The sequence below is a fragment of the Myodes glareolus genome, chromosome 10 (genome assembly GCF_982192425.1).
Source record: "Myodes glareolus chromosome 10, mMyoGla1.1, whole genome shotgun sequence".
Lineage (NCBI taxonomy): Eukaryota > Metazoa > Chordata > Mammalia > Rodentia > Cricetidae > Myodes > Myodes glareolus.
In genome coordinates, this window is record NC_142035.1 from 35898746 (window position 1) to 35925491 (window position 26746).

Below are 26746 nucleotides of genomic sequence, written 5' to 3' on the forward strand. Positions count from 1 at the left end.
AGGCAAAGTAACACAGCTTCACAGAGGTAGGCAAATGCAGTATAAAAGAGCGCAACATGTCTTTGCATCATTAAACAAGGTCCCACAGCATAAATGAATGTACCACATCTTCAACTAATATTCCACAGCAAATGGCCCACCTCGAATACTTCTGTATATCCCTAGTTGGACTGCAGGTCAACACTAGAGCCCTCTCCTGATTTTGGGGGTGGGGGAGGTAGGTAGCTCATTTATTTGAGTCAGAGGAGCCAATTCATGTAAAAGTGATAGTAGGCATAGAAAGTGGGTTTAGGAGTGATTATAAACTGATGTAGGACTTGGAGGATGGTCTTATCCAGAAAGTGCTTTCTGAGCAAGCATGCAGGGACCTGTGTTCAGATCTCGTCCCCACTTAAAAAAATCCAGGCTTAGAAGCATGTGTCTGAAATCCCACCTCTGGTAAAGCAGAGACAAAAGGATCCCTGGAATTGGCTGGATAGCCATCTAATTGAATCATGTAGAACTCCAGGTTCAAAGAGAAGCTCTGTCTCAAAAATTAAGGTAGGGAGTGATTGAGGAAAGTACCCAATGTCAGCCTCTAGCCTCCACACATGTGTACACATGTGAACATACACACACACACACACAGAGAGAGAGAGAGAGAGAGAGAGAGAGAGAGAGAGAGAGAGAGAGAGAGAGATGTTCAACTACAGTGGTCCCCTATTCCTTCCTCATAGAGGTCATGATCCAAACCCCCAGTGGGTATCTTAATTTCCTACCTCCACCAAGTACAAACTCTGTATGCTCTGTTTCTGCTGTGCAAACATACCTATGGTAAAGCTCAGTTTATTCTGCAATAAATGTTATGTGAATGCACTCACACACTTTACTTCTCACACGTAGCCCCATCTGCCACCTGTCTCTTGTCTCACATTTCTGAATGTTGCTCTGTAGAACTTCACAGCCTCTCAGACAGTTTTCTCTTTTCCTCTCCATATTAAGCAAGAACTTCACCTCTTAATTAAAAGTTAATTTTATAGATTTTTTGACATATGTAAATTGTCAGCATCACTATTTTTTTTTATGTTTCCTTGAACATAATCACAGCTGGACTTGAGACAGCTGCTGTGTGTCTCACAGGAGGGTAGATTATCCTGCATGGATACACCAGTCAGAGGAATACTTCCCTAGGGGTTAGGATGGAGTGAGAAGCTTTGGGAAGGGTGAGGGAAGCTATGAAGTCCTGCCACAATAGCCATTGCCCCTCGCCTTGCTTCCTGGGCTAGCTAGCCTAACTCCTCCTCGGTCTATTTTAATTTTAGATTTTTTTAAAAAGATGCTTAAAGTTTGTGTTGTTGTTTTGGGTTTTTTTTTTCAGTTCTGGAAGAAAATTATATTCCTTTGAAATTAATTGAGATAGAGCAAATTAATAATTAATCAATTAAGAATACTTTCACTAAGAAGATAATCCAACTTGCACAAACTAGGTGACCCCAGCAGTCATGTTAAAGCATCAGAAATTTACGTGGTTTAACTAATACCAAATATTCTTTAACTAACAAAGGGCAATTTTATCTATTCAACTTAATTAGCATAAAGTCGGGCCTGGATGAGCCTGTTAACAGTCTCTGAAGGGAAGAACTGAGCTGTGGAGGGCTCCTCTCTGCCAGAAATAAGAGGTGCTTTCATGCTGTGGTCAGAAAACTGTTGCAGGTGTAAACATAATTCCCCAACAGGGGCACTTTCCTGTGTATTTGACGTGTGTTTTTGACTTTCGGTGTTGGTTTGTTCAGACCTTAGCCTTGACACTAGGATGCAGAACTAACAATTAGAGTTTCTAAAGTCAACTCCTCCGTCCCTTCCTTTCTCCTTGTTCTAGTTTGCTTCTCTTTGCCTGTGATGAAACACTCTGACCAAAGGCAACTTAGGGTAGAGAAAGGTTTATTTCATATTATACCTCAGAGTCACAGCTCAGCATTGAAGGAAGTGAAGACAGAAACTGAAGCAGAAGCCTGGGAAACATGCCATTTCCCTGCTCAGACTCTGGCTTATGGTCAGTTGCTTTCTTTATACAGCCCAAATGTGCCAGCCTAGAGGTGGCATTGCCTAGAGGTGGAATTGCCCAGTGAGCTGGGCCCTTCCATGTCAATCAACAGTCAAGATAACCCCTCACAGACATGGCTGCAGCAATCCATCCATTGAGACTCCCTCCTCAGATGACTCTAGGTTGTGTCTAGTGCACAACTGAAACTAACCAAGACATTCTCCTTAACTGTGTGTCAGAATAGTCAGGTCTTTTTGTCTTTAGGCAGACCGCGGGTTGATAGGTACTTGATGAGGGGATGTGCCCCGAGGTCTCAGTACAGGAAGTTCAGTTCTCCCCAGTCCAGTCATTCTCCCCTGCTTTGCCCACTATTGTTTTGTCCCTTTGTTGGGTGTGTGTCTCCATCCAAGTTCTGTTGACAACTTTCACTGGAGCTGGGTGGCTATCAGCAGTCACGTGTACTGCCTGTGGTTTATTACACCTGTGGGAGAGCTGACTTCACAGCAGCATCCTCCACGTGCCACACACCTACTCTTAGCATTGTGTTGAGAGAGCTGGAGCCAGTTCTTACTGATGTCTGCTTGACTTTTTCACCACAGGAGATGAGCCTTTCACCTCCAAATAGGTCTTTGCCCTGTGGATATATGCCCAGAAGTCTCTGGAAGTTAGTATTTTTCTATTCTTTATAAAATCTGAATGAGAATTTTGCTTATACATAGTTGTTTCAAAGGCTGGATATCAGCAACACAGAATACTGGGCTCCATCTGAGGAAGACGACCCATGAAGAGCAGCTGAGTGGTACCACTGGCTTGGTGCGGCTGCCTCAGCCCTCTCAGTGTGTCGTTTCCCTGACAGAAACCACATCACCTCATGAGAAAACAACAAAGCAACCAACTATGAAAGCTTGCTTGCCACGCTCTCAGCATCACTGTCAGGGGAACACATTTGTGGAAGATGAAGTTGAGGTTCAATGGGTCTCAGAATACAGGTTCTGATGGCCAGTCTTTTCCCAGCTGCAACATGGGGAAGACATGTTTTTGACAACAAAGCCATGTTTTAAATAAATAAATAAATAAACAAGCAAAGAGCCACAAGTCTACCAAGTAGAGGGCATGAAGGCACGTAGGTATAATATTGGCTTATGTAATTAATAATTGCATAATAATTCATGTGGTTACATTCCACTGAAAACTCTTTACTAAATCTTCATTAGAAGTCTGTCAAGCTCAATATCATTGTCTGTGGTGTTTTCCAATGGAGTAGCTTTGGGTCAAGAGAAGTCCAGCTGGTCAGCTAGTTGAAAGGCAAACCAGATTCAGAGGGAATCTCTCTCATTTTGGTGCCTCTAGTCTTTCACTCTGCCTTGAGCAGTTTCAAAGTTGAATGATAGAAATAAAATTGGAGCTTTGGGGGGAGGGGGAGAGAGGCGATCCTCCTATAGTGCTGAGCCTACCACCCCAAGGATTCTCTGCCCTGGCACACAGAGGTTCCCACCTTCCTGACAGTTAACTTCGAAAGGGGACTATAAAGTCATCAGTGGCATCTTTATTAAAGTGAAGGAAAAATTTCTAAAGAAAATACAGTGTCTTCATTCTAAAAGGCCAAATGTGTGTATAGTTTAAGGATTAACCACTTGGTATTGGATAACCAATTTGGGGACTCTTCTCTGGGCACTTCTCTTCTCCCACTCCCAGCATTCACCAGTTGCCTGTAATTATTTGTTTAGGGTTGCAATTTCATTAACTTTCCCCTTTATGTGAGCAGGTCAATTGGTGGTACCCTTGTTCAGGTCTTGCTTAGGCAGCCATGTTGATGAGACTTTGTGGGCATAGCATCTCTGGCATTTCTAGAAGATGAAATCTTACAGCATACTTCCTATTCCTCTGGTTCTTCCAATCTTCCCAGTCCCTTTTCTGATATGCTCCCCATGCCTTGGGTACAGGAGCAAGATATAAAATAGCTGAATGGCCAAGGGGGTCAGTGAGAAGATGTTCAATATTATTAGATATCAAAGAAATGCAAACATGATGCCCAGCAGAAATGACTACTTACCTACCAGAATTGCTGATATGGAAATGCCCACAGATCTAGGTGTTGGTGGAGACCTGACACAACTGAGCTTCAGCAAGAGGGTCAGTTACTGGAACCATTTGCACAGGTCTGTCCATTGTTTTTTTTTAAAAAAAATAAAGCTGTACACACAGCATACCATGTGATCCAGCATTTCTATTCCCACCAGTATGACCAACAAAACAGTATAGGAATTTGTCCATCAATGGACCTAGGGGAAAATATTCACACAAACATAGTTCCCAAAATATCCAAACTGAGAAGTAAGAAAGAGCTCAATGACTGCCACAGGAAAAAAAAAATAAGCAAGCAAGTTTTAAAAGACACATAACAAAATACTTTACAATAATGGGGATGTGCAGACTATCACTGCATCAGCTAATAATGGATCTTCCAGGCACAGTGCTCAGAAAATGTAGAGTCAAAAACCAGAAACACAACCTCTATGGTGCCATCTTCATTCCTTCATAAATGGAAGGAACCCCTGCCTAGTGTTACAGACGTATAGTTCCATCTGTTCAGAGGGATGAAGCAGGAAGATTACAAGTTCAAGACTAGGCTCCAAAACTTAATGAGTTCCTGTCACAAAATTTTCAAGGTGAAAACAGAACCGAGGATACAGCTCAGTGGCAGAGCCTTGTCTAGTTGCACAAGATTCAAACAGAACCAAAATTTTCTGTTAGAAGTCAGTGGGGTTACTGTTAGCCTTACTGGAGTGGGAGAAGGAACTGGAAGGAGAACACTTCCTGGGGCAGCCATGTGCATTTCTTGACCCAGCTGCTAGGTGTCGGGTGCCCAGAGTTTGAACACCAGTCAAGTTTTTCTCTTATATGTTACAGTTTTTGGTATTTCTAGCATTTTTTATTGTGTTTTTAAAGTCCTAAATATACTAGAAGCTAGTATCTAAGGTTTTTTAGCTTTAGCTGTGGCAATATAAATTTAAATCACCTTAGTGATTTGCATAGGTATAAATTGGAGTTTTGTGACCTATTGTGCCCTACTGTGTAGAAGAAATATTTATTTATTTTTCTTAATAATACTTCATTGACTTCAATTTGTCCACCAAAGGTAAGTAATAAGAAAACAGTGAATTTTACCCACAACATCAATTATTGCAGCTCAGCATCCATTCTGCAGATGCAAGCCTGGGTAGTCAGGGTCTCACCAGACTGTGCAGTCCTTTCTAGCCCAGGCATGTAATAAAACCTACCTTCTTATTATGATCTGTATGTCTTCAAGAGAAAGAGCATTAAGGAAGAAGACTGTGGGCTTTTAAGACAGAATTAGAGAACTAATTCCAAACCTTTATATTTTTTAGGAAATGGGGTAATGGATTTAATGAGAAGCCCTTTTTTCCCAGGTAATCTTTACCTACACTAGCCTAAAAGAAGGCAATGTAGATTTTCTTTTTTTAGAGGACCTTAGGAATTGTCTAAGAAATATTTTACAAAATGACCAGGGAGTTTGTAGGTGGAGTTTTCAAATTCTCATTTCCATAGAAAAGTAATAATTGCCTGGACTACTGTACAAGTTCAGTGCTTAGGGAAATTAGCAAGATCATGCATCAAGGTAAGATAAAAGAAATGGGTGATGGCTCCTAGTGGTAATTCCCACAGACAGGAGTATAAGTCAGGAGAATCGCCTGTGCTCAGGACCAGCCTAGGCTATATATACTTAATTCTAAGCCAGCATGGGCTGCAGAGTGAGATCCTATTTCAAACCACAGAAGTAACAGTAACTCAGTGGTGGGCAGGATCTTAGTGAGGTAACTCTTGCCTGATGCACAGGCACTGGCTCTAGTCTCATCATAGGGCTTGTTTGTTTATCTTACAGATGATGCTATATGGTGCAGAATCTGATCTTTAAAGTCTGCTGTTCAAATTCACTCTCCTGTTTCCTCATTTGACACCGAGAAATCTGATCTACCATTACCTGCCCTCTTCAGTGTTGATGGCAAGTGGAGGCAGAACCTACCACCTTAAACTTTAACCTTCTCTTTTCTCTCCACAATAGGGACACTAGAAAAAATTTAATTAATAATAGACAAAAGATAATACGCGTGTCTTAATGTAGCTCTTTAAATCTGTATTTCAGCTTGCTTCTCTTGAATTTCCCCCAAAGAAGCTGTTCGGAAACAAAGACGAGCGGGTGGTTGCTGAGCGGCGGACGCACTTAGAGGTAAGGGAACAAGCCTTTCACCTCCCTGTGTAGAACACCCATCATCTGATTGATTGGAACCTTTCTTTTTATTGGAGACTGTGAAGAGCTGCTTCATTAACACAGGAGATGGCAAAAACAAGCAGCAGGGTGGTGGTATCACTTGGTTTCATATCAAGTCCTTAGCCCCTCTGGATGGCTAGCGTTTTTTTCTGATTTGAAAGAAGACACCCCTGCTCTGAGGGTTAGGAAGCAGGATGTGAGTGAACACTGCATATTCCCCATAGCCAGATGGCGTGTGATACAGGATGAGAGCACAGAGCTCACTGAAGAAAATCGGAATTAATTAACCCAACTTACAGTATGTCGTCATTGTTGCTTTTTCAAGAACCTTGAGAAGGAGAAGATTCAGACCTATTTTAGTCCCAGTTCAGCGTCTTTGGATTTATTTTAACTTAATCTGCCAAGCTAGCTCCACGTAGAACCCAGTTTAACACAACCTGTTTTTGTGACTGCCTTGCTGCCAGTACCCGTAGCCCACTGCTGTCACTAGTTTGTGGTTCGAGAAGTAGACAGTTGCTTATTCAGTTACAATCGGAAATTCAGGAGAGCCCTCAAAGTCCTCTTTCTTGTGTCTTTGTCAGGAATAGTCATAAGTCTTATTGGAAATTAAATTCTATCAGAACAGGCCTTTCTAAAGTGTAAAGTGCCATGTAAAACTTTGGTAATGGCCTTGCTCCTCTGGACTGCCAAGTTGAACATGGCTGCCTATGGACTTCACTTGGTGTCAATGAATCACAATGTAAGGGACTGTCTAGAAGCCATTCTATCTAGAAGGGTTCTGGGACAACAAAGGGGAGACATGGAAAAACTGAAGCAATAGGAGGTGTCCTAGTATTTTGAGACCTGTCTAAGAGAGAACAAGTTTCAGCGAAGAGCCGTGCTTCTAGACTCTGCAGTCACACTGAAGCTACAGAGCTGAAGAGGTCCTGAAGCCAAGAAGACTGGGCTCTAGAAGGTCTGTGATTGGCTCTAAAACCTTTCCTATGATGCATGGTCCTCAAGTTCAGTGGAAGAATCGGCCTTCGAGTACAAGCTTATTTTGGCAAGTCTGTCTGACCAAGCTCTCTCAGAGCTTCACAATGCCGTGTGTGTGCTTCTAAGTTTTGAAAACAAACAAAACTCTTAACACTTAAAATAGTAATGGTTTTCTCTCTCTGCACTTCACCTGCCTTGACTATGTAGCCTCATCTTTAATGCAAATGTGGAGAATGGTAAGCCACCAACCTATTTTAAAGATTGATTGTTGACTGTTGTTTGCTGTTGTCATCCCTAGTTTCCCAGAGTTCCGATTACATTCCCATGAGACCAACTCAGTCACAACAGACTGCTGATTGCTGGTGACAAATTTCAAGAGAAAAAAAAAAGCCTTTGGTTTTCCATTCCAAATGCAGAATAGCCTTTCATGCATGGTCCTTCAGTTAGAGCCCACGTTGTTCCTTCAGTGTCTCTTATTCAGGGGTGCACAACCTTTTGACATTCAACTCAGTTACAAACAGAAAACTAAAGGGAAAAAAACTTCAAAGTTTTGAGGAAGCTTGCAATTTTGGGCATTCGTGGCTATTGTCAGCCACATGCAGCTACATGCAGCCCATGGACATGCATGGAGGCTAATTGGACAAGCCTCGTAGACCTGTATCATCACTAAGTCCCTGTGAAATCTTCCACTGTTGAGTTTTATATGCCTGTCTCACCCTGTGCAACCTAAAAAGGTAGATCATTTTGGTTCTCAATTTCAGTCCATGGTTATGGTCACTTGACTCCCTTTTGGGCTGAGGCATGGAAGAGCATCATGACAGGAATGCAAGGGAGAGGAAGCTTCTTGACTCACAGTGGCCAGGAAACAGAAAGAGACAGGACAGGAAGTGGTCAAGATTCCAACATCCTGTTCAATATTATATCCTCAGTGACCCAACTTCCTCCCACTAGGCTGTACTTCTCACAGAGTCCTCTACCTACCAGGAACATCAGACCATAGACCAAGTTTTTAACACATAAGCCTTTGGGACACTCATCGCAACCACAGCACTATATATGTGCAATTAGCCCTGTGGTTGCTATGACTGCTCAGTTCTGGTGCTTTTACAGGATGTGTCTTTTACCTTGCGGAAATAAGCACTTGTGTTTGAAGATAAATGTGTTTCACCTACCACTGAGTGTTAAATCTTACAGAGTTATCTTCTTCTCAAGAAGCAAGTATAATTCACCTTCAGTTTAATGGAAAATTAATCTGGGATTCTTGCATTAATTTCCTGTGGCTATTGAGACTTTTTATTTGATCTTCTAGCATGAGAAGCCACTACATGAGTTAGTGTATTTTTTATGTGAAAACTAACAGTTACTTTCTGTTAACTGCTTACGATTTAACTCAACAAACATTTGTTTAATTTCTCTCCCATGCTGGAGCCAATGCTAAATGCTATGCAGCACTCAAAGATTAATGACAGATTTCTTCCCTCTAAGAACATATGCTTAAGTTTCTCTTTCAGAAATTATCTGGTGATGTCATAAATACATAAACACATAAAGAAAAGTGAATTCCAGTGAGATGTGTACTAGCTAATATCCATGATATTTACTTAAAAGGAATGAAAATTATTAAAATACAGAAATGCAGTTTTATAAAAACAATCACCTTGATAGAGCTGTATAAAACACTGGTTGTTGATGAGTTTTTTGTGTGTAGCACTTTTCCAAGTTATAAAACTTAATCTGTTAAAATGATTATTTCCTAAAATGCTGGGTAGGGGTGAAAAGTTGTGCAATGGGAAGAGATATTTCTGGAGTGACTGTCTGGCCTTGGAAAGAAGGTTGGTCGTGTGCTTCGGCATGGTGCTGGTGGGAGCCCAGGCTCATAGCATATGACATTCTGTGTCATAAAACACAGGGTAGAATGAGATGTGTGAAGGAGTATAACCTCCCTTCAGCTCCCTCACTGATAAATCTGTAATGACTCCACCCAGACAGCTTTGTGGCCATTGATTGTTCACAGTTAGATCCTGTTTCGCATACTCTGTCTTGCAGATGAGTCCCATATCACATTCACATGCTTCCTGGCCCTTTGGTTCACAAGAATCTTAAAATATTTCTACCGTGGGTGAATCGTCCTATTGCTGCTTTCCTGACCCAGCTGGAACCAGCTTGGTGCATGTAAAAGTAGACCCTGCCTTTGAGCAGTCAAGTTCTGCTCACTGTGCTGCAAGTGTACAGATGGGTGACGGGTGACGTGCTGCCCAGGCTCTGGACGTTCCTTCTCCAACCCTGAAAACGGCAGGGAGCTAAGGTGACATATAAGGCAGTGTAGGTAAAGAGGAAAGACTTCCCTGTTTCCAACTGATGAGGCCAGGAAGGAGGGAGGCAGGGAGGCAGGGAAGCAGGGAGGGAGGGAGGCAGGCAGGCAGGCAGGCAGGCAGGCAGGCAGGCAGGCAGGCAGCAGGCAGGCAGGCAGACAGGCAGGCAGGCAGAGGGATGGCTGGAGGGAGGATGTAGGACAGACTGTGGTTTTGAAGCAGCCCTTGTGTCTGTCTGGCTGAACTGTAACAAACTGCCACTGTTGCACTCAGACTGATAGGCAGTTGACTGCTGACCTCCACAGGTGCCTGCTTTCTCACACGTGCTGTCTACTAAGTGCTAAACCCGTGTGAAAAACAATTGTTTTAAGCCACTTATGTCTCACAGGGAGCTTAGGGAGGGAGGTCCTCCTTATTCACAGGTGAGGATCTGAGTCTTTGGGGATGGCAAAGGTCCCACAGCTAGTGAGGAAGTGGCAACACCTCAGCTCACTCTTAACGTGGCTTGCAGAGCAAGCCCTTTCCTTCATCTTTCCAATCTTTGTTTTTCCTATAAGTTCAGACTTATTACAAAGTTAACCAAGCATTGCTGCCCATCTTTTTCCTCTGAAATGTCATTCCATTCATCAAAATTAGGATGACACTTCTCTGTGCCATATAGTGTTGTAAGGCTGAAGAAGTTCATTATCATTCCTGCCGTATGACTGGGATTGCTAGTATTCTCTGCGTGACGAATCTAGAACCTCCTGGGAGACCCTTTAAGCATGCCTTTAATTACATTATTTGAGGTAGAAAGACCTGCCCTTTGTGGGTCACACTCTTCGCCAGCTGGCATCCTGCATTGTCTAAATGGAGGAAACCAGCACATGCTTCCGACCTTCTCTGCTTCCTTACTGTGAATGTGATGTGACCACCTGGTTCAAACCCTGCCATCTTGACTTCTTTGCCATGGAATGTGAGCCATAATAAACCTGTTATTCCCTGGGTTTCTTTTGTCAGGGGTTTTTATCTCAGTAATAGAAAAAGAAACTAAGTCCATGACCATGGCAATAAGTTGGCCTTTGGTTATGATCTCACATAAATTTCTGTTGAAGGGAAGGTATGTATTGAGATTGCTGACTTGCTCTGTGACAAATAAGGTTTCCAAATCTTAATTGCTTACAGTTTTATTCATTTTTAAAGGTGTGGAATAGCACATTATTCCCATGTAGGCTTATTTTTAATTGTTTTGCATTTTCACACACACTTTATTTTAGCTGCTCCTTCCCCTACTCCCCCTTACCACCTCCCTGTCCCATCCCCATAGGAACCCCTCCTACCACCCCCTTACCACCTCCCTGTCCCATCCCCATAGGAACCCCCTCCTACCACCCCCTTACCACCTCTCTGTTCCTACCAGTGAACCCCCTCCTACCACCCCCTTACCACCTCTCTGTTTCTACCAGTGAATCCCCTCCTATCACCCCTTTACCACCTCTCTGTTCCTACCAGTGAACCCCCTCTTATCACCCCCTACCACCTCTCTGTTCCTACCAGTGAACCCCCTCCTACCACCCCCTACCACCTCTCTGTTCCTACCAGTGAACCCCCTCTTACCACCCCCTTACCACCTCTCTGTTCGTACCAGTGAACCCCCTCCTACCACCCCTTTCCACCTTTGTGTTCTTGTCCCCACTTTTCTCACAGTAGACTCTTGAGCTCCATGTAGACAGCACAGTCACAGCTGATTAAACTTTTCTGTCTTCCCTGATCCTTCACTTGTTCTCACCTTTGCTGAATTTCCTGAAAACCTGTCCAAATTATCTTCTAAATTAATTAATCGGATTTTTGTTTTATTTGTGTTAATTGATGAGAGGTACATTTTAGGTTACTAATTTCAGAGAGCATTATTTCCTACTTGAAAACATTTCTGCTAATCATCCTAATAGTCTATCACTTCAGGGAGTAACTGTGATGAAAGAAATATCCGAAATTCTCAAACTATAAGGCCTTCAAGAGCAATAGAATCACCTTTAGAAGTAAGAACCTGAGAAATTTCCAGAACACTTTCTTTGAAGTACAGGGGCAGAAATTTGCATCTTATTGGTTAATGCACTAACAAGGTAGGCCAGGAGCAGCTAAGAGTGTGGGCCTGAAGTGCAGCATCCAGCCCTCGGTCCTGCACCTGCTCCCTGTGGTGGCTAATCACTTCTTCAGTTCCCTCGTTTGCAAAGTGATGTCAACACGATCTTCCTGCAGTTACACCGTGGAGAAAAGGAGAGCATGTGCAGAACACCCAAACATGCTTGTTAGTGCAATAGTTGTAAATATTTTGGTGGTGCCCTTCAGTGGTGGGGTAAGGATGATGAGGGTGGTGGTGATGGTGATGACAATGATGATGATGAGGGTGGTGGGAGTGATGGTGGTGATGACGATGATGATGACGATGGTGGTGGTGGGAGTGATGATGACAATGATGACGATGAGGGTGGTGACAGTGATGGGTGAGACAGTATGGAGATGGTGATGGTGGGTGATGACAATGATGACGAGGGTGGTGGTGACAGTGATGGTGGTGATGAGGTGAGACAACAATGATGACAGTAGCGGGAATGGGCATTGAAATTATGTGAATATTCTTGCTTATGATGATAACTTGGAGGCACTAGAACTATCTTGGTGTGATAAAGCCCTTCTTTAGTCTACTAATTTACAGTCTGAGAAGTGATTGCAGTTTTGGGTCACGGTCGAACGACTGTAAGGATGACCACTGAGGCAGAATCTTTGTGGAAACAGCACCCTTGCTCACAACCACATGCCTTCTTTATAGCCTGTTGATTCTCTCTACACATCCCCCATGCCACTGATACAGCCTTCCCACTGTGGAGTCACCTGATGAGTACCCTGAGCCTGTTCATGTAGAGAAAATAGCCAAGACTCGGTGGTTTCCAGTCAAATCCCCCAGGAATACATCCACTTTTTAAACAAGGTTTCAAGATTTACTGACTCAAATCAACAAGAGAATATATATACCATGGGGAACCATGAGGGCACCTCAGAAAAAAAGTGGTACTAAATCACTTTAGGATTTGTATTACTTAAGAGAATATGCCAGAAAATAATAAAATGAGCATTTGCTCTGGACTAGTTATTAAAGTCTGGTCTGTGATTATGTATACTTATAATTCTTACATAGAAATCCAAAGCAGTGTGGTTTCAAGTTTGATTGAATTTAAAAGGTAGCAGTCGCATTGTCTTGGTAAGGGAACATTTGTTTTGTCTGTGTTCAGACATGATTACTGAGTGTTCTCTGCATTTTGTTTACTGTTTTCCTTGCCCTTTTATAAATCACAGGTAGCCTTATCTGATATTAGAATTCTCTGAACTTGTCTACAGTCTGCAGGAGATCATTAGTACTTGGCTGTGAACAACAGGCCAGATCTAGGGGATCTTAAAATTTTCTCTCACTGTACAGGATGCCCAGGAACTATAGGTATAGGTCTTTTGGTGGGGGAGGGAGTTGTTGAGACAGGATTTCTCTGTGTAACAGCCTTAGCTCTCCTGGAACTAGCTCTTGTAGACCAGGCTGGCCTTGAACTCACAGAGATCTGCCTGCCTCTGCCTCCTGAGTGCTAGAATTAAAGGCAGTGGCCCAGCGATATAGACCTTTCTAATTGGAGCAGTAAACTGAATGAAGATTATTTTCCAAACACCTTTTCTGCTGAACATACATCTTAGTAATGGCTTTCAGTATTGATACATCCCACTGCCCTAAGTTTCATTCTGTACTATGATCCCTACACTACATGCCTAGTTTTTTCTGCCAATAGTGACTCCTTCTACTTCAGTTTTTTAATCTCAAACACTGACGTTCAAACAGAAAAACAACTACTTGGTTTATATATTATATAGTCTGAGTCATTTCAATTTCAGAACAAATTTCAAGAAGGAAAAAGAAGCTCAGATTTTCTGTTTCCTCAGACATTTAGCTATCGGAAAGCTCTTTAGAATCTTCGCTTAATTTAACATTCTTTCATCTATTTTTTGCTGATCTTACACAATGTCTAATGATAGAACTATTATAAAACATAGCCAGAGATTCAAGAGATACCTCCTACAAGGAGCCATTTCCCCCTCATCAGGGTTTTGTGTTTTTTCTTCTGGTTATCTGCACACTGGCGTTAGCAGGGCTATTTTCTGTTATTAGGCCATTAGCACCACTATCTGCAGCAAAGCATATTGAATAGGGTTAAGTGGCTGTTGGCGTGTGAGAGGACTCTGAACAGGGCTTAGAGGCAATCAGATAGTGGTGCCGGGAGACAAACGGGTGTACTTGCCAGATCTTGGGGCAAATCCATGTCAAGAAATCCCTTTCTGTAATAAAAACTCCATCAGTTTGAGTTGAAACTCTTTGACCTTCACTGTTGTTCAGTAGAGGGAAAAATCCCACTTTGGTTTCCATGAGTAGTCAGAGTAAAGCAAACTTAAAACAAACACTTCCAAGGAGAGCCCTCACAGAGAAGCCTGAAAGACGAAGGGAGGGCAGTGCCTCTTATGCTGATTTCAAATGATGGCCCTCCGCTGTCCTCTTTCTCATTCTTGTGCCGAGTGGCATTCTGTCCCGGGTGAGGGTGACAGGCCTCGGGCTTAGATACCCTGCTTGAGTGTGAGAAATTGTTTTCTACCCTTCACCTCCCAGTGTAAACCACTGAACTAGCCATGAGGATTTCAGCTCTTAGCTTTGATTTTTTTTGTTTTTAACACTTGAAAAATGTATGTTATTCTTGGGGACAAGTACAACCTGGCCCCAGGTCTCGGAAGCACAGCTCCAGTTATTTGTCAGTTCTTCCTTCTCTTGGATTCTGTTCTGTCTTTGCCTGTGGTCTTTACAATTTAAGGTTAAATGGAGGTGTTAAACTCATAACTTTTTGTCCCCATGTAAATTCAAAAGCAAGTATCCAAGTGGCCCTTAGGCAGTGAGATATGGCATTCTTCTAAGCCTCAGGGGCTTGTATTTTATGAGCTAAGGATATAATAGAAACCCACTCATACCTTGCCCAAATCCAAGCTTTCCAGGCTGGAAATACCCCTGTCTCCAGCTGCTAGGGCTAGTGACTGATGAAGCACACAGAATGTAATAAAATAAGTCCCCAAAAACAAAGAACCCAAACCCCAAAGTCCTTGGCACTGGCCACCATTATTACTATATGGCTGGAGGTGCCATGGCTGGCCTGGCTGTTACTGACTGTAACAGTGGCAATGTGGAGTTCAGGAACTTCCTTTTATCCTCTCTGAGTGCTTTTAAACCATTTTGATGATGTGCTTACACTTGGCGTATGAGCCACCTCTACCCCAAGTTCTTATTACCTGGGGTTTCAATGAAGCTTAGCATTTTTATTACTGTGCGTGCGTGTGTATGTGTGTGTGTGTGTGTGTTTGCATGCATGTGCCACAGTGCACATGTAGTGGTCAAAAGACAACTAATGAATCTGGCACTCAAACTCTGGTTGACAGGCTTGATGTTGAGCACCTGTACCCACTGAGCCAGCCCACAGCGTGGCAGGGACTTCAATTCTTTAAAATGCTTGCTTTTTTTTTTTGAAAAGTGAGTAAGCTTGCTGTGAATCATAAAGTCTGCATCACAGAGCACAGCCCTGGTCCAGCAAGATGGCTCAGCTGGCAAAGACACCAGCAGCCAAGCCTGATGACCTGAGTTCCTAACACTGAATGCAAAATAGAGGGAGAGAACTGAAAAGCTTCCCTCTGGCATCTACGTGCATGATGTAGTGCACACATGCCTGTAATCATACCTGTGCACACAGCAACACAGCAAACAAAGCAGTAAAAGAAATTCTGATGCTATAAGACAACGTAGTAGCACCAGGAAAGAAATGGCAAATGAAACCTTGTGCTCCGCATCCACTGTCTTCTTCCTTTTACCCTGTGTGACATGTCAGGCCTACAAGGAACGCTGCTCAGCAGTTTGCTTAGTAAATGTGTAATCTTCACCAACCGACTTCAAATGTCAGCTATGTGAATCTCACACCCTTAGTGTGTCCTGTGAGTGTAGCATCCCAGGAGAGCCCTATCTGCCAATCATCTCCCCTCCACATCTCCTGTTCTTTCTTGATTGGTTTTCCTGCTTCCTGTACTCCATGTCTGTCTTGGTTGATTACCCGCTTCTTTATGATGGAGCAAACCCTCAATAGCTTCTTTAGAAAGTGAGTTTGAGGCCAACATTGTCTGCAGAGCGAGTTCAGGACAGTCAAGGTTACATTGAGAAACCCTGTCTTGAAAAATCAAACCAAACCAAACAAACAGAAAGAATGTGCAAAAGGCAAATTGCTAGGCACGTGTTTGCATGTGTCTCCATCTACTGAGATTCTCCCTGGATTTGGGATGTCCATTAGGAAGTTGTTTAGCAAATTTCCAAGAGATGACTCCATCATTTTCTACCTTCACTTCTGCTACTAACAAATTCAGACCATTTGGAGTGTTGATCTTTATATATGGCTGATTTTGCCCCCCTCTTTCTAGATAGGGGATAGCCTTGAAGGGCTCTGTGTCCTAAGTGATGAGGATTTTGTTTTGGTCAGCAGTCCATCCATTCCACTGGACTCTGGGCTTTGCCTGTCTCTCTCGTTGCTTTCACTTCTGAGACATCTTCCTGCTGTTGCCCCTGTTATAACTGTTTCTGTGGTTTCTTTCTGTAATATTCTGTCTCGCCAGTGCCGAGCCTCCTGGTCGAGTCTTCACTTCTCCATCCACTTTATTTACCCCCTCTTTCTCTCTATCACTCTATCTCTGCTTATTACCTCCACTCCTACCCCAACTGGTCCTTCACTGTAGATCTGTCAAAAAACCACATGAAGAGTATTCCTTCTTCTTCCATTGCATGACTTAGCATGCCACTTGCTGCTATTTTTGCTTCCGCTAGCACTGCTATAAACCCCAAGGCCTAACTTCACGCCTCCTGAAATAGTGGGTTTTGTTTATTTCCACCGATGTCAGCACAGTTTCTCCTCATACATCCCTTTTGTTGCAGTGGCTCAGAAAGCACATTTGGGATTTTCATGCATTCATATATTTAAAGAGCTGCAGCCTCTGTGCCGTTGCAACCAAGCCCTCTGCTTACTATTTATATCAACTTTCCAGCGCCATCCTTTCTCTTTTATGGAGCCTTGTCCAGTTTGCATTAGGCTTTCTTGCAGATGCTACCATTCCTTTAACTCTATTTATTTAGATTTGTTTCCCCAATAACTGGTGCTATCCTTTGAAAAAAGGTGTGTACCCTGGCCTCTACTGCTAAACCCCATCCCGTCCTCCACAGCATTTCTACAATGCCTCTTTAGAATTCGGCTGGCTCGTCTGCCCTGAGAATCCTTTGTGGCTGTGTGTGTTACTTAGGCTTAGCATATCTCTCAACCCTTTGAAATAATATTGAGGGAGAAACAATGGATAAATACATCAGTTTGTTCCAATTCTACAAAACTCTACCTGCTTTTGATCTGTGCAAAGCTCCCATCCATTTCCAAATAGATTTATTTCTGTTCCCAGCAGTTCTCTGTAATGCATTACATTTACATATTTAATTTTTATTCTAGGTAACCCAAACTTTTTTTAATTAAGACTTTACCTAATCTCTTTTTTAATTGTCATCACCTGTTTCATATTATTTATAAAATTAAGAAACTGATGTTGGAATCAAGAAAGCACTTCCTAATCAATGTTGAACAGGGTAGAAATTGAAAACACCTTCATTTTCTCAATGGCCTTTCTAGGCAGCTAGAAAGCAACCCCCGTGGGCTCCAGGGCTTGTGCTGCAAAACTCATGACTAAACACTGTGAGTAGGAAGATGGCTGCTTCTTTCGGAAATCCCTGCAGAGTCGAGGGTCTGTGCTTCATGAGATCTGTTCCTCTTTCCTCATCCAATACTATAATAGCGTTTGTCTTACAGTTCACCATGCTGTATTGATGATGTGTAGCTCCTGTGGAAGAATCTGGGCATTTCAAGTAACATCTTACACACTGCACACTGACATTTCTTGCCTGAATGAAAGTTTCCTTGGGGCAAAATTTAAAATTACAAAGTGAGCCTAGGGCTGGAGGGATGGCTCGGCAGTTGTTAAGAATGTGCACCAGAGTTCAGTTCCCAGCATCCACACTGATTTGCTCACAGCCACTTGTACCACTAGTGCCAGGGGATTTGACCTCTGAGGGCACCCATATAAATGTGTTCATACACACAGAGAACACAGACACACAAATATAAATGAAATAATTTTTTTTAAGTGGGTCTCAACTTAGCCCCAGTGTGCTCAGTCTCTGGTGAAAGGTCCCAGGGCGGCTCCTTCTAGGGTCCTCTGGCTGGCATACTGCTGTGGTCGGGAGCATCATCCGCTCCTTTCCAGTCTCCTCTCTCTGCTGCCTTACACTTCCTCCCCATTCCAGCAGAAGACTGCAGGCTGAAGGCTGGGATGACTGGAACTCATGTGGCAGTTCAACATAGCCAGCCATGTGTGCTTCAGGAAGGGTATTTGTCAGTTACCTAAAGCACAAGGCAGGAAGGTAATCTGCAAGACAAATAGTCCCACGAAGATTGTTAGGAGCCCCTTGTTCAAGAAAAAAAGCAAGGGGCAGGGGGGTCTTCCCTCCCTGAGTCTGAGAAGCTTACCCTCTTGTCCTGAGTTCAGGAACTTGGTGTTGTTCAGATGGCCACAGAAAGCAGGATTTTAGCCAAAGGGAGGCTACCATCCATATACAAACGATCATAGACTAATGTTAGAGGAAAGGCATGTTTTATTCGCCCCAACCCCAGTAGGAGGAGAGGGCAAGATAAAGTTGTCAGTGTTCCTCTTTAAGAGCTGCCTCTATCCTGAATCCCACCACAAGGGAGGCTTTGGGCTTCTAACAAGTCGTGTATGGTGGCTTCTAGATCCTCTTGTTGTCTAGTAACTGATTATTTGAATTGGTGCATAAGTGCATCCTAGCCAAGAGTTACCCTGCAGCAAGGTAGTCACTAAAATTTCTGTCAGTCCACGTACTAATTGGGAGCAGCCATTTTTATCTCGAATTGTCGAGATTCTCTGTGAGTTTCTACAGTGCTGCAAAGAGCCTTAAGCTTGGAAACAAAAAATAACAACAGTTGCCTTTCCCCCAAACGCATTTGTCAGGATACCAGGATTTGAAATGTGCCTGAAATAAGCTTTTACGTGGTGTGGGTCGGTTTTCAGTTCATATTTAATCGTCACTCCCTGCTTTGAAACGTTTCCTCTTTCTGGCTTGAAAGCAGTTCTTGAAATGAAGATCTGCCAGTACCTGATGAGAGGCAGTATGGCAAATGCATTCCCATGTATGCTGTCTTCTGCTTTGCTTTGCAAGAGAAAGCACTTACTTTTTCCCCATGTTTTAAGATCCTATGTCTCAAACACTACTAGAGGAGAAAATTAGCATATTTGTCTACCAGCTCCCTGAGGACAGTGTAGTATAGATAATATTGACTCTTTTCCTATGGAAATGCTGTGACTTGGAACCTGCCCTGAACAGTTTACATACAGGGGCTCATAGAATCTTCTCTTCCTAAGAAGGTGCTATAATCAGATGAGAAAACTGGGGTGAGGAGCAGTGAGGCACCCTCCTACGTGGTGGTTGAAAAGGCCTGGGTACCTGAGGACATGCCCACAGGGCAGGAAGAGAGTCCATACACACCGGAATGTGCCTCCAAGGCTTTCTGCTTTCTCCCTGGTGCTGCTGAAGCTGCTTGGATGTGTCTGTTTTGAGCCACTTGACCTCACCTAAAGCCAACGGGAAAGACCCCCAGGGAGTTCTGGGAGTCTCTCACAGCCGCCCTCCTCCCAAACCTTGATCCCCCTGTTCTTCGGCCTCTAGCCACTGTGTGAAGTAGATGATGGAACCCATCAGAATGTGACAGTGTGTCCAATAAGATGCCAAACTTTCTTCTCTCTGGCTGGCATTAGGGGATATGCCTTCCTCTTCCTCTCCATGAGCAGAAAGTACAAGATGGTTTTGACTTGCGCTCCAAGGAAAGGCTCCAGCAGCTTCTCTGTCAGGTGGGTCCTGAGTCCTGATCCTGCTGTGGAACTTGTTCAGTGTGGGGGTTCCACCAGAGCTGGCTCCTGTCAGGTAGGGTCATCATGATCACTGGACCTGTTTAATACCCTGAGCAGGAATGTGTCAACCTGTAAAAACTGAATATTGCATGGACTTTAAATACACATCCCTTATAAAATTTTTAAAGCTTGCTGGATTTTATTAGAATGTGTGAACCAGACTGAGTATATTAAATTTATGAATCCAATTGATGTAGTACCATAATAATTCAATACAATATGCTTATATCATTAAACTCATAAAGCAGATTCCCTGAATAGCGTTTATGAATAGTTCTGATGCTGTAAGCACAGACTAACATTTTCACCCTGATGAATTTTAACTTGGAGCTCTCAGACTTCTGTGTAACATCAAGAAATGAATGCCAGGTTTCAAACTTACTTCAAGCATTTACCTCCCAACCTAGGGTAGTGAAGGTAGCTGGTAGAAGAAGCTGCTTCTTGCAAGGATAGTTACTCACTAGGACTGCCAAAAGGATTGGAAGTCACTGGCATGAAGTGGAATAGGACAGTAATTTATATCTAATCATAAATTATAGATGGAAACCAAAGAAGCCTTAAATCTACCTTAACAGATTTCATTCATTCCCTCTTTCCTTACTTCCCCAATCCTGTGGGTTATGTGGCATCTGGGTAGGCAAACCTGGCTGTTTCATCTGCCCCAGGCCAGGAGAGGTCAGGCCACTCATGTGTCTGTCTTTGCATCCTGCCTTCTTAGGACCTGAGCTCAGACAAAGCCCTGAAATATGTAAGCGACTGCCTGCGAGCATTCTCTCCAGTGTATAAATCCAAGTCACAGGCTTGATCTAAATTCAAAGGGAGGTAAGAAGCTACAAAAGCATGACTTACTGGGGCCAGTGGTATAGCAAACTATAACACACCCCATTTCCCAGTCAACTTTCTGTCAAGTTAACTCTACCTCTTCTCAAAATTTGGAAACTTTTTGTGGAAAATGCATTGCACAATAGGTGGTTGTAATGACAGGTGGTCATAATAAGCTTTTGAAACAAGGGCATGGTTGCCATTTCCTAGAATAGACAGTAGAGAAGTTTGTAGTTAAGGTTACAGGTGGGGTATAGCCCATACTTTGAGAAACATAATCATGAATGGGAGTGGATCTATCTAGTTTATCTTCACTATAAGATGGCTTTCAAACCTAAAATGGAGGCAGATTGGTTCATCATTACCTGCCCTGTGCAGGGTACAGAGTATGCCCACCACTTCTGTGTGGTCTATCCAAACAAGTGGCGGTGCAGAACAAGAGTGTTATCTTTTGTACTATGAGAACCTACATCATAGCATTAATGTTACACTCTGGGCTGCAAAGCCCAGCCTAGCTGAAGACATGTGTGGGGCAAACGGGCTGATGACTGTGCCTTGAGCTCTGTCCTGTTTCCAGGCTCCACTGGAGCTCTCACCCTGCTGAGAACTAGTTCCTTCCTGTCTCTTCCTCCACAGCCTCCCACTGTTCCTTTCCTACCCGTCAGGCTTAACATTCATTCACCACCTCTAGGGTCTAGGTGGGTGCTCCAAAAGCCCCCTTCCCTTTCCCTTTTGGCCATATTTTAATAACAGTTTCATTATGCATCCCTGATTGGACTGCAAGTGACTCAGGACAAACACCGACTCCTATCCACTGCTGAGTTCCTAGCTAGCCCAGCCCAGATGGGGAAAGGCTCAGTCATGAGCAAAGTCAGGCCAAAGCAGCTAACAAAAAGCAAATTTAAACTTACCCTAAAGGATTATATATATGAGAGAAAGAGAAATGACATGACATTCATAAGAACACATAGAACTGTAAATTATTTTTACGTTATTATCAAAGTAGCCCCAATTTAGAAAGACAAGTGCTACACATTTTCTCTTATGTGTGCATCTTAGATTCTAAGCTAATGTGGGTATGTTGGCAAAGGTCATAAAAGGGGCCATAAGTTGAAAAAGGAAGCCTTAAAGGAGATTTGGGATGGGCTAAAGATAAGTGAAGGGATTCAGAAAAATAGGATAATAGAATACATGTAACCAGAAAGCAAAAGGAAGAAGAGGTAGCTGGGGAGGAAGGTGACTGGCAGGAGGGGTATCAAGTTTGGTGAAGGGACTCTAGAGCAAGGATCAGCAGAAACCAAATGAATGAAAATCCCATAAAGAAAACCATTACTTTGTACACTAATCAAGAAAAAAATGAAAAAGATGGGTGGAGTTTGGATGACAGGGCAAAACATCAGCAAGAGAGGTATGACTCCGAGCACTAAGGGGGGGCTGTGTGTCTGTCCTGCTCAACACTTGGTTCCAAGGCCTGGCATGGTATTTCATGGAGGGCAGGCATACAGTAACTGCTGGATACATGCATGTTTCTCCTGTACCAAATATTCCTCATTTCATCAGAGTGTGCAGGTCATTTAGGTCAAGTTAGCAGCTGCATCCAGCATATCTGATGGTCCAGTGCAGCTAAGCTGTAGAGTTTCTAAAAGGCCAGTGAGAAGTGGTCAGGTTAATATTTGTAGGAGTTTGAAAGTGGGAAAGCTTGGGTGGGTGAATCTCATAAAACCTACTGGATTGATTTATAGCACAGTTAGAACCAGACCTTTCTCAGATCTGGAGATATCCCAGGGTATCTCCATCTGGACCTGGAATGTCTTCAGAACTCATCAGTCAATGACAAATTCTCCAAGTTTCTCTGCCAGGTAAATGGATCCTGTAGGCCTTATTAGGCGGATGCTTGTCTTATGGTCCCACCGAACGGCTTCTGGGGATGAGGAATGCCCTTCAACTCTCTTGTCTGCTAAATGTCACAGTAGAAAGGCAGATGGGGCTCTATTACATTTCTAAAGAACATTTCATTTCAATTTTAATGATTTCAATAACTTTAAATTACAGATTTATGTTAGAATTTTGTAAAAGGAAGAAAGTTCCACAACAATGAGATAGTTGAGAAAATGATTAGACTGACACAGCGCAGTGATGGATTGCACATGAAATAAGGAACAGGCCCCAGCTACAGTTGTCTTATTAAAACAGAACCTTCTTAATAGCAGAAAATTGTCATGACTTCATCCACTGCTAATTAAAATAGAGGGAAAGGAGCCAACAGAGAAGAGGGCTGAGACCTCTGAACACTTCTGAAGGCCCTAATTATCCCCACATGCACTCACATACACACACACACACACACACACACACACTGACTAGAAGTCATAGAGTATTCCAGAAGCCTACATTAACATGGTGTTGAAAGTCCTAAAGATAGCTCACATTTCATCTCTGACTTCAGGACATGACCCTTGAGGGTCATATGAGAATATTCTGATTTTCTCCCAGATTGAAAGAGCCAATCCGTTGTGGCTCCTGACCGTGGCTAAGTCAGGGCCTCTTGATGCCAGTGTCCTCACTGTAAGTAAAGGATGTCTTAGAGGCCCTAATGCTCAGAAACTGGGAACGCTGTTTATAAGGCTCTGCTGACCTGAATCTAGATTCTGGCTGCTCCACACAGCCCTACTGTGTTTGACAGCCTAACTCCCTCCTGTTGTTTGCTGATTTTCTACATTATTCCTCCTCCACTATTCCTGAACCTTCTCTTCCTTCAAGATCCCAGGCCTGAAAAGCACCATCTCTAAAATAAGAAGGGGCTACACATGGAGATGCCCTATTGGCCCTGGAAGGTTTTGCTCAGGTAGACAGCTGAGGCCCTGAACTGTATTTAAGGTCACTCTCACATGTCATTTGAAGGTCTGGAGTCTGGTGGGAAACCCAGCAAAGACTGCCTGCAGGCTAGACTTTCTCAGCTCTTCTAGCAGGTAAAGCCCATGGTTAGCTGGAATGGCATTAATGTAGGTCTGCATGAATCATGTCAATGTACTGACCTTCATCAAGGTCTGTGCATGTAGCCACACATTATGTCAGAGCCATGGCTTGCAAACCCTAGTCAATATATTGCATCCTAGGCACAAATGAAGATTTCATAGTTTGTATGCATGCTTACCACTGTATTGCTATAGAGTGTGTTTTGCCTTTCAGAGCTATTAATTTCTCCAGTAGACCAAACTAGCCCTGTTGGTACAGAAGACTAGTCATGTTTAATTATGTCTTGAAGAAGCAGAGGAAATTCAAAAATAAGCCTAGATGTAGATCAAAATTTAGGAAATCCTCCTCCCAACCTATGCTTGCCTGAGGATGTGCCATTAGCTGCTCTGCCTCATCTGGACTCTTATTCTCAAAAACCACTAAGGTTCGCAGTCTTCTTAGGAGATGAGTGTCATGGCCGAACTCCTTGATGCACAGCTAGCCAAGCATAGGGGGCTCAGCCATGATCCACATAGAACATTTCTCTTGATTTCATGGGTGTCTCCCAGTTGGTGTGTCTTGAGCTATTTACAGTAAACTGAGCTGACAGAGACCCTTGCTGGGCTGGGTCTGGCTCTGGTCCTCGAGTTTCACTCACTGTTGAAAGTTCTCCATGGCAGTAGTATGCAACCTGGGAATGCCTTGCCAAGCCCTCGAAGAACCTTTGGTTCTAGCACATTTCAAGTGCTGACTCCAGTAGCTTTTTGACTGTGATGTGTCAACCCTAGCCTTCTATCCTTAATAAGTCAGATGAGCTATCTTCAAAGAATGGGTGTCTCTTCAGAGGGGAGACCTGGGTGCCCTCTAAAAAGGGAAACAGAGTCAGGGAAGTCAAGAAAATGGCCAGGGTCTTTGAAGTCACTGTGAGTGTCACCTCTGCAGAAAAGCGTGAAGAGATAGAGTGTCCAGGGTGCAGCAGTCCCCACTGGAGTGCCATTAAGCCTAGGAAGGCAGCTCACTTGTGAGCCTCAGGCAGCTGAAACACCCCCACGGCCTATGTAGATGGCTTTTCTCTTCGAGGACAAAATAGTCTCAGCAGAGGAAGTTCTCTGGTGATCCTATTAGGCGACATCAACCTCTAGGTGGAGTCCTGGTCTTGAGTCTTGGCTGTCTAACTTATGTGCCCAGGGACCTCTGTGGTATTACTTAGCCTTCCTGGGTCTGTTTCTTCATTGATAATGCAGACTTTACAATAGTCCCCTTAAAAGTTTCATTAAGTTACTATAGGAATTTAATAAACACCTTTAAGAATTTTCACAGTACTTCGAACTTTGCAAGTCTTTGATAAATGGAGCTTGGCAGGAAAGCCTTGTTTTGCTGGAGAGTCGAGTCTCTAAACAAGAAGGCATTCAGAGACCTCACTGTTTCAAGTCTGTGACAGTCGCACATATACCAGCTTCTTCCATCATTTGTCATCCTTAAAAACTCATGATCCCGGCTGTGAAACTATCCTGGACTTCACAGTGTACAGAGTAAGACTGACTTAGCAAGTAAATTATAGCCCTGAAATCATATAAATTATATATATGTGTGTGTGTGTGTGTGTGTGTGTATTAACATTATATAGACTAAGAAATTTTTATTTACTCATTTAGAATGTATATACATATATAACATTTATATTTTATATATTGTTATAATATATAGCATATATAATATAAAACAACAGAGTAATAGAGGCCTTGAATTTGAGCAAAAGCAAGGTGGGAGGTTTGTGGGTTCATGAAAAATTGATTAGTTGATGGAAATGAAATGAGTAAATGATGTAAACATTTTTAATTTCATAAATGAACAACAAATAAAAACAAAAACCCACAATTCCTTACAGGATATTATCTTCATTTGTTTGAGAGAATTTCTTAAACAACATGGCAGACATACAAGGGTCTGTCTTTCCCGTCACCTCCACCAGCCTGCTGTCCCTGAATTCACAGTCTTTCCTAGACTGTAAACTGCATTGGAAACTTTTGAAGAAAGTCAAGGTGCTGTGTGTCAGTGCGGAAATACTTCTTGAAGATTAGTCATCTAAATTTGGTTTTCTGAAAGCATTGATAAGAAAACTCCTCTTTATGCCTTAATGTTGGTTCAAGAGCAAAAAGTGCATAGCCTAGATAAATATGTCTAATATATTTCTTATTCTTAAATTCTATTGGCCAGATTGTAAACAAGTAAACCACGGGCATTTGTCCTATGTTGCAGGGCTTTCTTTCCCGCTCTCTGCTTCGCTTGCCTCGCCCCGTCACAGCTGCCCCTCTTCCCTGCTCTCTCCAGACACCCCCAACTCCCTCACTTTAGCAGCCTCCAGGGTCACTCGCATAGACCCCCCCACCACTTGCTCTGGCATACTTCCTCATTTCCTACATTGCAGTCTTGCACACCTGATTTTCCAACTTGCCTCCATGGCAGGGCTGTAATGCTGCCCATCCCCGCAGGTCCTATTGCTGTCCTAGGTGCCACTGCACTAAGACATAAAACGAGCAACGACTCATTGTGACACCACCCCAAGCAGAAGTTACTGGTCCTCCGTGGATCCTAACAGGACACCACGTTTTAAATGTCCCTACTTCTATTTTATTTTACAATGGAGAAAGCGGTCAGTAAAAGGCAGACACGGCAGTTGGATACTGGATCTAGAAAATCCTTTTCGTGCCCTGCACTTCTGACCCTGATAAGTCACTTCAACTCCTCATGTACTTCAGCTTTTCAATTCTCTTCCCATGGAGTGTGCTACCCTGGGGGTGCAGCCTGGTCCCTGTGCTGACTTCTCACATGCTGAGGAGTACCAGAATGTCTCCGGGTCTACAGAAGACGGATACCTTTGGCAGAGAGCTTTTTATTTCTCCCTTCAGCAGATGTGGCAGAAAACATTTTGAGTCCAAGCAATAAAAATCATTAATGTAAATATGTGTTAAGTACCATATATATAATCATAATTACATAATCTATACAGGATACAATGAAAGTGGATTTCATTATTGAGGCAGAACTCAGAAAGATCAAACAACTCATTATTATCAGTTCCCTTTATTGCTCACCTGAAAAATAAAAGAGTAAAGGATCCTGAATGCCACAGGTACAAACTCAGAGCTTATGCATCGCACACACTGGACAATGGCACTCTGACAGGTGCCTGAAACAGTGGGAATCAGACACAGAGAGTGTGTTCATCGACTGAAGTTGAAAGCAGACAACAGCATT

General features: G+C 43.1%; 1 protein-coding gene across 3 annotated transcripts in view; it reads left to right on the top strand.

Annotated features, from left to right (window-relative positions):
* The window catches only part of Kif16b (kinesin family member 16B), a 270207-nt gene that overhangs the window by 235438 nt on the left and 8023 nt on the right, over positions 1-26746 (top strand). For all 3 annotated transcript variants that reach the window (XM_048455472.3, XM_048455468.3, XM_048455469.3), the window contains one exon: positions 6189-6272. In XM_048455472.3, the coding sequence (XP_048311429.3) occupies positions 6189-6272 (84 nt within the window). The remainder of the gene's footprint in view (positions 1-6188; positions 6273-26746) is intronic.